Here is a 16,851-nt window from a genome sequence, read left to right as displayed (position 1 = left end):
CAGGGTGATGACATTATTATGATGGGACCAGTCACATGGGGAGACCAGTATCTGGTGAGAAATAGAAGTCAGGGTTCAGGGTCAGGCTGGTTCACTTAGTAACGAGTCACTCTCAAGGGAGTTAACCGGGATCCCATGAGAACTGCATTCATCTCTTCCTGAGATGTTGTACCCTCAACCTAATCACCTCCACCTCTTAGAGGTCTCACCCGTTTACACTGCTACCCTGGGGACCAGGCTCCTAGCACGCAGGCCTCTGGAAAACACACTCGGACTGTAGCTGCTGATTTGCTGGCTGTGTAGTTGGTCAGTTGTGGTTCATATAAAGTTCTGAAGAATTCTATGCAGGCCTTGAGAGCCTCCCGGCTGCTGGGTGCCGGCTGGGCATCCAGGCCTGTGCTCCATGCTGTTTAGCTGCCCTCTTCAGGCCCTAAGGCCATCCCAGCCAGATGTCAGGGCCCCACTTACAGTCAGGGAGCTGATGTGGAAGTAGGGTTGGAGCCGAGGCCAGCTTCACGCAAAGCCTGCTCCCTTTCTCCAGCTACTCCCTGCCTCTCTCTCGTGCACCTGGCTCCCCAGAAGCTGGCTTCCTGTCACGAGCAAGTCTGAGGGACACTTGTCCCTTAAGGAAGTCTGTCGTTGTCATTACCATCTCAGACCCATTTCTGTCAATCACCTAGCCCACGGGAATTGTCATGGAGATGCCCGAGTCTGGGCTGTGACGTCACCGTCAGCCAGCACTGGCATGGTAGCAAAGGTTCTGGTGGCTTCTTGCTCAGCGTGTGGGCCAGGTGGGAAAAAGTGGGACACCATAGGGCTGAGGCCGCTGCCCTGGGGCTTCCAGGTAGAGAGAGTTCTAGTCCTGCCTCTGCCCTTAACATGCTGTGTGACCTCAAGCCATCCCGTCGCCTCTTTGAGCTTCAGTCTGACTGCTACACGAGGAGGGTGTCTGAGGTAACTTCTGGCCCTCTTGCCCAGGACGGTTAGGAGTTTTGGTAGAACGCTCCAGCAGAGCGGGACTGGCTGGCTCTTCACCAGCAGAGGGCAGCACCTGCCTAGGAAAGTCTGTGTCTGTGTCCCTTGGCACAGCACCTTCCGTCCTGCCCCACTGCCCGCCCTCTCTGTACTGTCCAGAGAGCCAGGCTTTCTGGGAAACAAGGCTCTGAGAGGCCGCCCGGCAGGACAGAATATGAGCAGCCAGCGCGCACAGTGATAGGTGACTGCCAACCCACTTCCGGTTTCCACAGGTTTACGCGAGCCGCCCAGTGCCCCTGAGCCAGTGGGTCCTTCCGTAGACAGAGACTGATACAGAGCGCCTACATCTCATTTCCACTCCCCACAGCTTTCTGGAGCCACGCGGGAGGCCCCTGGGGGTGCAGGAGCAAGCGCTGACCTCCTCTGTGACCTAGTGCTGCCCGGGCCCTCTGTGGACTTTGTCTTATCCATCTTCAAAATAAATGGCTTGGATGCGGGAGGCACAAGGAGGGGGCTTAGGGGTCCTCAACAAGCCTTACCTGGGAGCTGCCTGGTTCCAGAGCCTGGGTAGATCCAGAGCACCCGGCAGGCCCTTTCTGGACAGAAGGTTCTAGAAGGACAGTGATCAGTATGAAGCACAGAGAGCCGCGTGTGGCCCGTGTCCCTTCTTTGATCCTGTCCTCAGGATTCTCGTTTGGGGGCCAATGGGCTCAGGAGTCTTTCAAATGTTTGTTGTTTTGGCAATCTTACCGGTTAACCCAACTGTACCGTCTCTGTCTCCACAGCTTGGGGGCCTGGTCCACAGTCCTGTGAACTCTCCTCTGCTGGGCTTCTCGGCTGTCAGCACTTCCCTTCCACAGGGCTACCTTTGGGTAAGCAGTGCCATTTGCACAGCTCTGGTGATGGTGGTGGTGGTGGTGGTGGTGGTGGTGGTGGTGTTTGGTCTTCAGGATGGGGACAGAGAAGGTGACACCCAGGAAGGCTTCTGAGAAGGCCTCCCATCCCTGTCTACCAAAGGCTTTCTAGAAACCTTGGGGCTTGGAAGTGGAGGGTAGGGCCTCATCCAGGTTAATGGAACTCAGGGAGAGTGAGGCTTTTGCAATTGACCAGCCCTCCGGGAGATAGCTAACTGGAGGCTGTGCAAAGGCCCGGGGCACAGAAGGCTGGGGTCACAGGAGGCCAGGGTTACAGGGGATTGGGATCACAGGTGGCCTGGGTCACAGAAGGCCCGGGTCACAGGAGGCTGGGGTCACAGGAGGCCGGGGTCACAGGAGGCCCAGGTCACAGGAGGCTGGGGTCACAGGAGGCCGGGGTCACAGAAGGCCTGGGTCACAGGAGGCTGGGGTCACAGAAGGCTGGGGTCACAGAAGGCTGGGGTCACAGGTAGCCAGGGTCACAGGAGGCTGGGGTCACAGGTGGCCTAGGTCACAGGAGGTCGAGGTCACAGAAGGCCTGGGTCATAGGAGGCCAGGATCACAGAAGGCTGGGATCACAGGAGGCCGAGGTCACAGGAGGTCTGGGTCACAGGAGGCTGGGGTCACAGGAGGTTGGGGTCACAGGAGGTCAGGGTCACAGGTGGCCTAGGTCACAGGAGGCCGAGGTCACAGGAGGTCTGGGTCATAGGAGGCTGGGTCACAGGGGTCCAGGGTCACAGGAGGCTTGGTCACAGGGCTGGGTCCCTGGCCTCACCGTGGCCCAGGTATCAACACTATTACTCATCTCATGTGGAGCCTCTACTTGCCTTCTCCATTTCTGCGGTTCTCAGCAAAGCCCTGACTTTTGGCCCTGTGCTCCTTGGGTTGCTGCCTGTCCTCTTGTCCAAGGTTCTGGCTTCATAGTCCCTGGCCATGCTCCAAGACACGCTCCTTCCCGTCTCTGTGCATTTGTGCCTTGGCTTACCTTCAGACTGTAGTACAAATATTGATTGTTTTCCCTCACTGTTTCCCAGTTATCATCTCGTATCTTATGTCTCTAGTCATCTATGCACACATGCATCCACTTACCCTGTCCATCCTTCATCTGTTCATTCATCCACCCACCTATGCATCCATCTACCCGTCCATCCACCCACCCACCCACCCATCCAACCATCCATCCATCCATCCACCCACCCAGCCATCATCCATCCATCATCCATCCATCCATCCACCCACCCAACCATCCATCCATCCATCCACTCACCTGTCCATCTGTCCATCCATCCACCCACCCAGCCATCATCCATCCATCCATCCACCCACCCACCCATCATCCATCCATCCATCTACCCACCCACCCACCCATCCATCATCCATCCATCCACCCACCCATCATCCATCCATCCATCCACCCACCCATCCATCATCCATCCATCCATTCATCCATCCATCCACCCACCCATCCATCCATCCATCCATCCATCCACTCACCTGTCCATCTGTCCATCCATCCACCCACCCATCCATCATCTATCCATCCATCCATCCACCCATCATCCACCCACCCATCCATCCATCCATCCATCCATCCATCCCATCCCCTCATTCATCCATCCATCCACCTATGCGTGCATCTACCCACCCACCCACCCATCCATCCTTCCTTCCTTCCTTCCACACACCCACAGCCCAACCACCACTTACCCATCTAGTGGCCCACGCATGCATAGCGCACCGATCCATTCACTTGACAGGTGTATATTGGGTGCTTACCATGAACTCGACACAAAAGCGAAACTGAGCAATACAGAGGTCATTTTCAAGAGGCCAGGGGCTCATTGGATATTGCTTGGGAGGCCTCTGCAGGGGAAGCTGGAGAGCTATGTGGGTGCTGCAGCCACGTTACAGTAGTACCTGTTGCTTGACTGCCTTTGGCCGGGAAACTAATTTGTTTCCTTGTAGCTGGAAGCACGTGACCATTGTTGAGTGTAGGGTGTGTGTGGAGAGTAAAGAGGGAGTTTCCATCACCATCCCCGAGAGCTGTGTGTTTGTGTGTGTGTATGTGTATCTGTGTGTATGTATATTTTTGTGTAGGTGTGTCGTGTGTGTATCCCTCAGAACTGTGTTTTGTGTGTGTGTTTATGTGTGTATATGTGTATCTGTGTGTCTATGTGCATATGTGTATGAGTATGTTTCTATGTGTGTGTGTCTATATATATGTGTATGTATTTGTCTGTGTGTTTGTGTACATGTGTGTATTTGTGTATGTGTATGTGTGTGTATCTCTGTGTCTGTTTGTATCTGTGTGTATGTGTGCATATCTGTGTATGTGTCTCTCTGTGTGTTTGTGCGTGTGCCTGTATCTGTGTGTATATATGTTTGTGTATGTATGTGTATATATATTTGTGTGTATCTCTGTGTGTGTCTGTATTTGTGAATCTATGTCAGGGTGTGGTCCCTGGGAAGGGATGCTCTGTTTGCTACCAGACAGGTTTTCCTGGCCTCTGTATCTGTGTATATCTGTCTGTGTGTCTGTGTGTCTGTATATATGAGTCTGTGTCACCGTGTGGGAAGGGATGCTCTGTTTGCCAGCCTGACAGCTTCTCCTGGCCTCTGCTCCTAGGTTGGCGGTGGGCAGGAGGGTGCTGGTGGCCAGGTGGAGATCTTCTCCCTGAATCGGCCTTCGCCGCGCACCGTCAAGTCCTTCCCACTGTCAGCCCCTGTGCTCTGCATAGAGTATATTCCCGATCCAGAGGAGGAGGCTGAGGGTGCAGAGGAGAGCCGGGCCACCACTGATCCCTCAGTGACAGTGCACCCCACTGTGTGCCTCGGATTACAGGATGGCAGGTGAGGATAGACAGAGATGGCTTGTGCTGTCAGGCGGATGGCTGCAGGAAGTCCCTCTGTGGACGGCTAGCCAAAGCACCCTTCCCCAGAGCAGTGTCACCAGAAGGATGGGGACCTGAGACAGCCAATGTGGGAGTCTAAGTGTCAGGAGTGGCTTATGTCATTGCTCACACACACACACACACACACACACACACACACACACACACACACACCCCTCTGGCACCACCTCCTGGCCGTGCATCCTTAGACACACCATGTTAAGTTAGGCTCTTGTCTGAGGGGAAGCTCAGGACCCCTGCAGTCTCTCCCTGTCTCCCTGGTTGAGTCTCAAGTTCCTGTGGGCAGTGAGGCTTAGCGCCCACCACCACGCCCGTCCCAGTGCAGGCTGTAGATACCGTTCAGAAGACCAGTCCCATCTAATCCTGAGAAGATCGTCCAACAGAGAAGCCCCCTGCATCTGTGCTCTTCACCATATCCTGTAGGAGACTTTGTGTACCTGAGTACCTACTGTGTGCCTCAGACATGCTGGGTGGGATCTCTCACCATGACCTTGCAGCCTGGGGGCTATCCCCCAATCCCCTTTCCCACACAGGGAGGAGCTGAAGCCAGCATTCCAAGGAGAAGTAGTAGAAAGCCACATTAACCTCCCTGTAGTCCAGGCTGGGCCTGTGGCCTAGTGCCCAGTCTGGGCCTGGACTTTAGGGGACCTGGTAAACACTTTTAATTTTAGCTTTGAGCCAAGATAAATTTCATGTAATACAAAATTCATCTTTTCAGGGTGGCTGGAAGTGTGGCTCAGCGGGAAGAATACTTGTCCAGTCAATACAACATCTGGCTTCTGTCCCTAGAACCTCAAACTGGACATGGTGACTCATGTCTGCGAGCCCTTGAGAGGCAGGAGGCAGAGGGTCAGAAGTTTCAGGTCATCCTCGGTCACAGAGCAATTTTGAGGCCCGTCTGGGTCACATCGAGACCCTGATTTAAAAAAAAAAAAAACAAAAAAACAAAAGACAAAAAAACAAAGTGAAACCAATCATTTTAGTCATTTTGAGGTACACAATTTGGTGGGTTTTGGCAATCACGACTTAGCTCCAGAAAATTCTCATTACTCCCCAAAGAAGCATATACCCACACCCTTTCCTTGAAAACTGCCGGTCACCCTTGGCCTCTGGGAGGTTGCCCTCGGGCATACCCTATAAATGGTACCCAGTATCTCATGGCCTCTGTGTCTGGCTTCTTCCCCAATGGCCCTCAAATGGGTACCATGGCCCCTTTGATGGAGAGAACAGAAGGAAGGTCACCACTCCAGGTCAGCAGCTGGGAGTCAGTGGTTGGATTTGAACTCAGTTCTGGGTGGCATTGGAACCTAGTTACTTTCCTCACTGTGTTCTGGAGCCAGAGCCCTGACTTGTCCTGTGACAGAAGCCAGGGTTTCTGGAGGAGAAACTAGGGTGGGCAAGCGAAGCCCCAGGCAGGTCGGTGCCCATGAGTCATAGTGATATCATCTTTCCCTCCAGCATCCTGCTCTATGGCAGTGTGGACACTGGAACCCAGTGCCTGGCCACCTGCAAGAGCCCAGGCCCGCAGCCCGTGCTCTGCCTGCGTCACGGTCCCTTCTACCTGCTTGCCGGCCTGCAGGACGGAACCCTCGCTGCCTATCCTCGGACCAGTGGTGAGGACTGGTGGGTGGGTGGGTGGGAATGGGGGTGCTTATGGACACCTCAGACTGGAGAGGACCTGGCCTTTCCATATGGAAGTCTCTATAGAAACAGAACACTTACTTCTCTGTCCATAAACAAGCCCTGGGGGACAGTGCTCCACAGGCCGAGAGACTGGGGGTGGTCTTGGAAAGATCTGGCTTCTAGCTCAGGCTCCTCCCCATGACAGCTCTGTCCCCGGCGAGTGGTCCTCCTTTGTGCCCTGGGCTCTTCTTTCATAAAGTGAGAATCAGGTTGTGCCCGGGCACCTCTCTTGGTTCTGCTGAACTAAAACCACTCGATGTGGGCCGGGCACAGGCTAGAATGGATGCTGAGAAGGAGAGCCCCCCTTGGGAGTGTTTTTAGCAGAGCTATGCTGCAGTGGTGTGCACTGTGCTCCGGGAACAGTGTCAAGCATGTGATATCCCCTCACCTTCTTTTTTTTGGAGCTGGGGACCGAACCCAGGGCCTTGCACTTGCTAGGCAAGTGCTCTACCACTGAGCTAAATCCCCAACCCCATGTTCCCTCATCTTAAGCCTCATGATGCTACTCTAGCAAGTAGTTACCTCTGTTCCAGGCACCAATGCCCTGAACTTTGGGGTGGGAGGAACACAGTGTGTTCATAGCCCTGTGGGTGCCATGCCTGGTCTCTGAGGCCCCCGAGGCTCACTCAACCCCCGGGTTGGTGGTGAGGACCCGGTGGCAATCGAGGAGACCCCAGGGCTCTACAGCACCGTCCCCTCCCCCCTCCCCAGCCAGCTCAACTCAGATCTGAAGGCTGCTTCATTCTTGCAGCCTGTTGCAGGGCTATAAATGGATATTTGTAATGACGGTTTTTTTTTCTTCCCCCTACTTGGCACTATGTTGGTATTTTTAATTAGCTTTTGATAAGGCATTTATAGTTTTTAATTAAAGGGGGAAGAAGGGAAAAAAAATTCCCTCTTACCATCAGACGGAGCCGAGCGTGTGTGTGAATGTAAATCCTGGCTCAGATGTGCTAAGGTTTAGACAAGAGGTTCTGAAGGGGCCACCCACCCTCCCGTGCACCCTGGATACCGTGACTCAGGCAGGCTTCATCCAGCCCTGACTACTCAGAGGAGGGCTTAGGTGGGCGGGGCGTGGGGTTGCTGTAGCCAAGCACCACAGCGGTGGGTCAAACAGTGGAAGTTCAGGATCGGGGCTTCTCCAGTTCTCAGCCGCATCGTGACTGGTGGGGATGCCACTTGGGTCTTCTTTGTCCTCACGAGGATGTCTCCCTGGTCACGCACTCTTGTGTCTCTATCTCCCCTTTTACAAGGATGCCTGCTGTTCTGGGTTAGGGACCATCCCAGGTCCACTAATTACATCTGTAAGAATGCTGTCTCCAAGGAAGGATAAATTCTGGGGCATCGGTATAGAATCAGGGCTGTAGCTGAGTGGATTTTGGGGGAGGCACGGTCCAGTCCTTGATGGAGTTTTGGGTTTAGCCATTGACCTGCAGTCTGAGGATGAAGCCTGCTAGCTTGTCAGAGTACTATCCTCATTTTCGGGGAGTCTGCCCTGCAAACATTTGCTCCCCCTGATGTGTATAAACATCCACTCTATGCGGAGAATACACCGGCCAACAAGACAGGCATGTCTCCTGCCCTTGTGAGGTTTAAAGTCTGCAGGGGGAGGTCAGAATAGCCATGCCATTGAGTGGGAGGCCAGGGACTCCTGAGGTAAGATTGGGGTCCCTGTTAGAAACTCCTTACCTAGTTGGGTGGGTTGGGTGGCCGGGCCTATCCAAAAATGCAGACCCTGAAGCTGAGAACCGAGAGAGGTGGCCAGGCAAGCGGTGAGTTGAGGGAACAGCATTTGGAACAGAAGGACCAGTATGTATGAAGGCCAGAGGCAGGAGCATGGCTGGCATCATGAGCCCCACCCCCAGAGAGCTATATAAGAGCCAGACTAAGTGGCACTCGGCAAGGTCTAGGGTGGATAGTTGCTCATGAGAACCTTGAGATTGTCTCAGTCCATCGGGAAGTAGGGAAGCATTATAGAGTTTAGGCACTGGCCCCCTTGACAGGAGGGTGGGTACGCCTGGCATCACACCCTCTCTAGGATCCCATTCTCCTCATGCCTGGTTTGGCTATGGTTGTCGTGGCCTCTGAGAAGTCTTTCCTTCCTTGGGTCCCCAGCCACCCTGTGGTGCCTCCAAGAGGCGATTCTCAGCAGCTCTTAGAACCCACGACACCATGTGATTTAACAGAGACCCCAGAATCCCCTCAGCTCAGGAGCAGAGCTTTCTCTGTGTTGTCCCTAGGTCAGCCTCAAGGTACCCCTCCAGAACCCCTCCAGGGCACCCCTGGTGACCAGGAGTGTCTGCGATGTGAATTGCTTCATTCTGGAGCTGGTGTTGGATGAGATGTTTATATTGAACTGACAGTCTCCTCACCTGTGAGGTGGGGGGGGTGGTGGTGCAGACAACCCCTCCTCCCAGGCTGCTCGAGAAGGTTCCATGAGCAAGTTTCCCCAGGTGCCTACAATGGATACCCCACCATGTCCCCAGTGTGGTCTCCTCTTAGCCTCAATGACTTTCACTCTGTCCTGCCTCCCATCTGCAGCCAGATCTGGACCCCTGTGGGAGCCCTGTGTCACCCGAGGCTGGGGGAGGAGGGATGCTGGCACCCTGAAGGTGCCTTTGCTGAGACAGGATTTCGTCTCTGCTGACCAGCTATGCAGCCTAGATAAATGGGCTGTCACACAGGGGCGGCTGTGGGCCGGAGAGCTCAGGTTCTAGACCGTGTGTGCTTGCTTACAACTACCCAAGGGCTGGGAAGGGAGGGTGAGGGGAGAGAACAGCCTCTCAACCCCTGTCCCAGCTCAGTGATTACCTTTGTAATCTGAGAAGCTGGTACATGGGGGGCTGGAAGGACCCTAGAAGACAGTCTGTCAAGAAAACCAAGTCCCAGCAAAGTCAGGGTGCCCCTGTGGGCTCTGGAGGGGCCTCCTGGCCAGTGTCCACTTTGATAGAAATTTATATTTAATTTTTATCACAGTTCCTTGCTTTAGAGGGCTTCTGGGGACACCAGCCCATGAAGTTGGGATGGTCAGTGTATATCTGACCCTCAGGACTTTAGCCACAGTGTTGTATTGTCCTTGGGTGGCGGACAAGGATTTCTTGGCCTTTGCTGCCATGCCTTTGGGTGAACCACGATTCCCACCCTCTGAGGTGCAACCCCAGCATCTTCAGCTCCTTTCCCCAAGTGTCTTCCTGTCTGAGCCACAGTGGCACAGGCTCTGGCATCCGGCCACAGACACTCCTCAGCTTCTGTCACTAGGGGGCGCTCAAAAGCCTCGAATTTCCCTGAATCTGGTGTTGTGATCCAGGGTCACATTTCTATGGAGGTCCTGCCTACTGCTGGTCACCTACACCTCCCAGTCACCAGTCCCAGAGGAGAACAGGTAGCCGAGCTTGGAGGCAGCTAGGCCAGATGCAGCTCTGGGTTTAAATGCTGCTTGGCCCGGCTCTCCTTGGGGGACTCGCCCAGGTTCTCTACTCTGGGCCTCTGTTGTCACCTTTAATTAAATGGTGTCAGCTTTGGCTCCTGCAGACTATTGGGAATCAGGGAGCAGGGACAGCTGTGTAGCTGTGACTTGGGTAATTGAACTGACAGTGTGTTAGTTATAAGTTAGGGCTAATGACAGCATGTGCCATGCAGGCTTGCGGGAGTTAAAGAATTTGTTCATGGGCAGAGGGACTGGCACAGACTCGGAGGGGACTCAGTGTTGATCACTGGCACTTTTTACCAGTGCCCCAAGCTGTGTTGGGTCAGCATATACAGCCCTTGGACTCCTTATAGCATTCTGAGGGGTTTGTATGGGTGTGCGTGGTCTTCATACCCATTTTAGAGATGAGGAAATGGAGACTCAGAGAGGTCAAAAGTCCCTGTTCAAATGGACATGGAAGTTCAGAGCCACAGACCGCTCTGGGCTGGCTAGCTTGCTATGTATGTGGTCATGCTCTGAGCTGGAAAGGGTAGTATTGCGTGTTGGGGAGGGGGTTCCCCAGTTCTTATTTTATTAGCTAGGCTGAGAGTATGGAAGCAAGGTTCAGGGGGAGCCTAGAGGTGGGGGACATGCTGAACACATATGGCTGGAGGACAAGGCAAGGAGTTTGGTGGCTTCCTCATATAACCTGGAGTCCTACACCTCTGGGGACAGCCATTCTCAGTCTTACCACACAGTAATGGGCCCAGAGGAAGGTATGCCTATGGTGAGTGGCTTTGTGTTCCTTCTGGGGACCGACTGGAGGGATGAGGGGGTTCAGGGTACTCAGCAGATGATTCTGTCCCCTCTCTCTGGCCCCAGTTGCTATGCTCTAAGGCAGTGTTTCTCAACCCGTGGGTCGCAACCCCCTGGGGAGTCAGATGACCCTTTCACATGGGTCACCTACCAGATGAGCTGTATCAGGTATCTACAGAATGACTCATAATGGTAACAAAATTACAGTTATGAAGTAGCAGTGGAAATAATTTTGTGGCCAGGAAGGTCACCGCAGCATGAGGAACTGTATTAAGGGGGTGCAGCGTTAGGAAGGTTGAGTTCTACCCTGCTCCCCAGGGCTCTCACTGGATCTTGACTCCCCTAAACCTCATTCCTGTCCAGCACCCTGACAGCCTAGAGCAGCCACTCGGGCGTGGTGTGGCTTGAGATGTGACTTGATGAAGGTGCTGTCCAGCCACTGTGTTTGCCAGGGAGTGGTTCTCAGTGAGCTGGGCACAGTTGGGGATGGGGCCGGGTGGGGAGAGACTAGGCTAGGCTGAAGCTTTGGTCTCTAGGATCAGAAGTGGGGGCTGTCCTCTCTCAGAGCCTCTCACCAGGCCCCCTTGCATCTAGTAGCATCTGTGGAGGGAAAGAGGTCTCGGGACTGAAGGAAATCCTCATGCTGTACTGATGAACAGTGGTCTAGGAAAAGACCCTTCCCCATCCATAGGGAAACTGAGACTCTGAGACGCCTAGGGAGGTGTACTCAAGGCCCTTAGAATCAGGGCCTTGCTGGTCACAAGTCCCTGAACTCTGGGATTCTGCTGTTTCCTGGCAGGTACTAATGTGGAGGTTGCCTCTCCCAGAAGCCTCTGTGTCTCTGTCTTCCAAGTGTAGTTTTTTACCTTGGCGCTTGGCGTATCAGCTCATAACGATTGACTGTTTCTATCTCCACCCCATGGTTTCCCAGAAGGCAGGGGCTACTTCTGCCCCTTCCTGTTTTCAGCCCCAAGCTCACCTGTAGGGTGAATGAATGGGGAAGTGAGAAGAAGGGAGATCGAGGGGAGAGGTCCCAGGGTAATGGGGGATAACACCAGTCACCCCAGTGAAGTGAGGGTGAAAGACCACGGGGAAGGGGATATGGAGCCGGCCACTGACCTGTGCCCTTCTGTCCCACAGGAGAAATTCCCTGGGACCTGGAGAGTCCTCCAGTGTGCCTAACTGTGGGCCCAGGGCCCATTCGCACCCTGCTGAGCCTGGAGGATGCCGCGTGGGCCAGCTGCGGGGCGAGGGTCACGGTACTGGATGCCGCCACTCTGCAGACTCAGGTACTCCTACGCAGGACTCGCTGCTGGGTGGAGACACGGCCATCTCGAGACCTGTGCTCTTTAAGAACAGGTGTAGCTGGAGGCCCTGGGGTCCTGTCACGCCCAGTTGTTATCTCTGCTGGGATGAGGCCTGGTGTCACAGACCCTGCTAGGCTTGTCACATCCTATGTTCTATCCTGAGTGGCTGGTATGAGCTTCGGCGGCTTCTCAAGTGGCATTTTGGTGACATTTGCCATTGTTGATTTGTTTGAGTTATTGATCAGATTCGGCGCCGGACCCAGAGGGGAGCCTGGAAAGGTCCCCAGACAGGCAGGCTCCTCTGGCATGCCCCCCCATGTGTGGGGTTGTTTTCCGTCACTGTTAGGTTCTCTGTCCTGGACACCTCCAATTTGACACTTGATGGCTCAGGCGCTAGGTAGAGTTTGGTGCTGTTCTCGTGTAGGTGGTCAGGGTCCTGGAGTTCTCAATCCTCACTGGAAAAGTGGGGAAACTGAGGTGTGGGGTTCTGTGGATGATCTGTGTGTGTGCGTGCATGCTTGTGCATGCGTGTGTGTGTGTGTGTGTGTGTGTGTGTGTGTGTGTGTGTGTGTGTGTGTGTGAAGCCATGGGAGATGTGACCCATCACTCTTTTTTTTTTTTAATTTTTTTTTTATTTATTATATGTGAGTACACTGTAGCTGTCTTCAGACACACCAGAAAAGGGCATCAGATCTCATTACAGATGGTTGTGAGCCACCATGTGGTTGCTGGGATTTGAACTCAGGACCTCGGGAAGAGCAGTCGGTGCTCTAACCACTGAGCCATCCCTCCAGCCCCCCATCACTCTTTTTATTGTATGTCCTTACTTTCCTGAATGTTAGAGGTGAGTGGACTCTGCACATGAGTTTGTGACTAGTCCTTGCTTGGCCAATGGACACCTTCATGCTCGCCCTGTGGGAATACTGACTTCTAGTCCATGAAGGGAGGCTACATACATGTCTCTTCCCTGGGTCCTGTGACTTCCTGTGGGAGGTAGAACCAAGAGGTCTGTAGGTGACCTAGATGAGGAGACTCAAGAGACAGCCTCAGGAGCCAGAGACCCAGGAGAGCCAGTGTGGGGTTTAGTCTGAGAACCAGGGAGGCCCTAGAGCAGATGCCGGCTTCAAGCTGGCAGTCTCGGGATCCCAAACCGCTGGGGTTTCCGCCTGGTTCTGAAGGCGGCAAGACCTTCCATCTGTCTTAGCTATGGAGGCCGAGAGCAGTTCTCCCCTCTCAGCTCTGTGTGCTGTGGTGATCACTGAACCAGGCGAGGCCCCCACACATGGGGTGGCCATCCGTGTGACTCAGCCACCAGGTCAGATCTTCCCCTCACACCAGACACAGCCAGAGTTATGCGTGACCAAACGCCAGGGCACTGGGGCGGCTCAGGCAAGTGATTGTGTGAGGTAACACTGAGTGGGCTGTGCTGAGGGAGCCACCGTGCCGGCCCGCACTGGCAGGGGGGAGGTGGCGGATATGGGAGGAGTTGGATGATTGACTGCATGACAGTTCTTTAGCAGAGGGGTGTGTGTGTGTGTGTGTGTGTGTGTGTGTGTGTGTGTGTGTGTGTGTTGTGCAATCTTGGGTGTCATTCCTCTGGTTCTGTCCACCTTTATTTTCGAGACAGAGTCTCTCAGATGCTGGGACTCATATTAGGCTAGACCGGGCGGTCATGTTTCTCAGGTCGTGTTTCTCAGGGATCTTCCCGTCTCTGTCCCACCTCGACCCCCTGTGCTAGGATATAAGCATGTGCCCCCCCCCTTTTAAAGTTTGAGTTCTGGGGGTTGAAATCACGTACTGTATCATCTCCCAAGTCCCATGCCAACTTTTGTGGAGAGAGAGAGAGAGAGAGAGAGAGAGAGAGAGAGAGAGAGAGAGAGAGCGCGCGCACTGGGGGCTCCTTGGCTGTCACCATGGGTCTATCCCATTCAAGAGCTATTCAAGCATGACACCGAGGGTCTGTGACTTCCCTGCTGCTGCTGGGCAGTGCCACAGTGACCAGGGCGGTGTGACCGGAGAGAGCACAGCCCCGCTCTCCTGATCTGTTGACTCTTGCTCTCCTGAGGGATAGAGTGGGAAGAGGAGCAGGCTGTGACCACAGACCCTCTTCCTGGCCCCTGCTGTGCCCTGGAGGACCCTCATCGCTTCCCTTCCAAGGCCTTGTCACCTCTTCTGTCTTGCGAAGGTCCACTGGGCAAGGCTAGCTCACACACCAGGGTCCTGTGGTCCCCAAGAGCTGTCCCTGCAGAAGGCTTTTTCAGGGATGGAATTTGGGGAGCCAAGGATGGCTGCCGCTGTGGAGTTGGGGATCAGGCTCGTGGGTGGGGAAGTTGGGCTACACACACAGACTCCCCAGTTGTCTTGTAGACTTGACCAGTGGAGCCTTCTTAGAGGGGAGAGTGGGCAGGACTGCCTCAAACAGTAGTCCACCTCTGGCCCAGCCACTGTTGGTCCATCCCTGTAAGTGGGTCACCCCACACCCTTGGAGGGAGTATGGTTTGTGAGCAGAGCTGAGAAGGGACCCTGGCTTTGTCTCCGCCATGCTTTGTGACCTTGGGTAGGTCTCTGAACCTCTCTGTGCACAGTGTTTGGACATCCATTATCCCTGTTTGCCCAGCTCCCTGACCTCTGCCTGTCCGAGGCCTCGGGTTCAAACCACTTGCACAGGTACAGATGTCGGTGGTTTGGGCCTTGCCAGCCTCCATGGGCAGTACAGGCCCGCTGGTCCCTCTCGCTTCATGGGAAGAAATTCCATCCTCTCCTGACCTGGGAGTGCAGGCTGGGCACAGGGGAGGTTTGCAGAACCTGCATGGGCTGCTCTCACTGGGTTCTGTCCGTCACCAGCCAGTGTTGTCTGACTCTGGCCAACTGTCCCCGGGCTCCAGGGACCTCCTGGCTCCCTCGAGGCTGTGGTGATTTACCATTAGTGCTGGACCAGCTACTCTTAAGGCAGGATCAGTATGACCTTTCACCTGCTCTGGGCACCTGGCAGGGAGTCAGAAGGAGGGCATTCCTGAGCATCTGGGAAGCTTCCATGCCGGTGGGTAGTGGGCGGCAGCTCGCTCACCCCTGCATACAGCACAGCAGTAGCTCAGTTACAAGATCGCGCCATGTATATTTAATAGAGCCTGCCTCCTGCCTAGATGGAGGGGAGCTGCCCACCCCGGCATTGTAGGCATTGTACGCCAGAGCCAGCGGCTCCATCTGGCTGCTGCTAATGACCGCAGTCCTGGGCTAGCCGGCGTCAGGCTGTTCTGTGGGTCCCCGGTGAGACTAGCCAGGCCTGGGGGAGCCTCCAGAGTGTTTATACATTCTATATATGGCTGTGCTGCGCCTGAGTTCAACACCCACAGGGTCTTCAATATCCCCACACGGTGTAGGCTTCCAGGAGAGCCTTCAGTGACCCCTGCCTCATGCAAGCTCCCCCAGGCTTCAGGAGGAACCCAGGGAGTGGGCAGCCAGCTAGCAGGTATCACAAGCTAAGAGATGCGTCTGTATCATAACTCTTGGCTCTCTGTGGCTGGGGCACAAGGTGAAGACACCAGGGTTCATCTGGGTGCCTCCATCCCCGGAAAGTGACAATGGACTTCGTTGGACCTGGCTTGAACTTACGTATTTTTACACATGTACACTCATTTTATCTTTAAGCAACCCTCTGAGAAGGGCGCCGTTCCCGCTTAAAAGCTGTGAGAACAGGCTCAGAGAGGTTAAGTAACTCAGCTGAGGTTACACAGCTAGAGAGAGGCAGCATCGGGTTTTGAGCACAGGCCTCATCGTGAGTCTTAATTTCCAGGCCGCCTGTCTCAACAAAAAGGAGGTTCTGTCTCCTCTGGGAAGCACCCTCATGTCACTCAGGTTGGGGGGGGGGCAGATCATGCACCTGCATCTTCAGCACCTTGGTCACCCAGCGTCTGGTTCATTGGTGGTGACAGCAGGTGCTGGTTAGTGGGCAGTCCCAGTGAGCAGGTGTCGGGGGCAGAGTATGTCACCCTTCTCCAAGTCCTCAGCGTAGGTCACGCGGGGCACCAAGATGACAGAGACCTGGCTCTGCCCTTCAGGAGTTCAGAGTCCACCATGGAGTGAGACCAGGGCTATGGTGTTAGTTGGCATGGTGATATAGTGGTGGTGTAGCTGGAACCCAGAGGGACAGGAGCAGTGCCGGCCCTAGCTGGAGGAGACACAGGAAGCTGGAAGGTTGGGGTGAGGGCTGGGCTGGGTGGGGGAGGTCATGTGTGACATGTGACAAAAGAGGGTAACGGGGTATTCGTTGGGAGGAAGGCAGCAGAGTCAGGCTGGAGAGAGCTGGAGACATGCAGGATACCAGGTGGCAGGGCAGTGGGGCCAATCTTCGAAAGAGGCCTCTGAATGAGGGCCATTTCCTGAGGCTGCGGCCAGGTCGCTGCCTCCGCCCTGACCTTGTTCAGTTCAGGCCCCATGGAGCTGGACCACCCCTGCCTCTGGGTTTTACGGTTACCACCGGTTGCCTGTTTGGCTCCTTGATCCCAGCAGAGGCAGAAGCGAGGCCTGTTAAATAATAATGTGGCTCGCCAGGGCCTGTGTCAACACGGCGTTCTCCGTGTTCATTATCTGCTTCGCCACCTTCAAAGTCTAATCCAGTCAGTGTGGAGTTCATTCGGAGCCGTAGCCGGAGGGGGAAAGCCCGCTGTGGGGTGATTGTTGTATCTTAATTATAAAAAAACCCCTGAGGCATTCTGGGTATGTTCTGCTGGGATGGGTGGTGGGGCACGGGGCAAGGCTGATCCCACACGAGTGGCCTGGGGTCTCTGCCCTCCTGCTCACGGAGCCAGGGCGGGGCTATGGTGTCCTTGAGTTGTTAG

The 16,851-nt window shown here is 54.7% G+C and overlaps 1 protein-coding gene across 8 annotated transcripts in view; it reads left to right on the top strand.

The window, feature by feature from the left end:
- Positions 1–16,851, top strand: part of Arhgef10l (Rho guanine nucleotide exchange factor 10 like) — a 142,989-nt gene that overhangs the window by 107,774 nt on the left and 18,364 nt on the right. For 7 of the 8 annotated variants that reach the window (XM_063288423.1, XM_039111324.2, XM_039111322.2 and 4 more), the window contains 4 exons: positions 1,761–1,847; positions 4,516–4,739; positions 6,260–6,414; positions 11,847–11,995. In XM_063288423.1, coding sequence (XP_063144493.1) covers positions 1,761–1,847; positions 4,516–4,739; positions 6,260–6,414; positions 11,847–11,995 — 615 coding nt within the window. The remainder of the gene's footprint in view (positions 1–1,760; positions 1,848–4,515; positions 4,740–6,259; positions 6,415–11,846; positions 11,996–16,851) is intronic. The other variant, XM_063288425.1, reaches the window with a different exon arrangement.

Source organism: Rattus norvegicus, chromosome 5 (genome assembly GCF_036323735.1).
Source record: "Rattus norvegicus strain BN/NHsdMcwi chromosome 5, GRCr8, whole genome shotgun sequence".
Classification (NCBI taxonomy): Eukaryota; Metazoa; Chordata; class Mammalia; order Rodentia; family Muridae; genus Rattus; species Rattus norvegicus.
The sequence above is the reverse complement of the archived record's forward strand: the minus strand, read 5'-3'. Positions and strand labels throughout refer to the sequence as shown.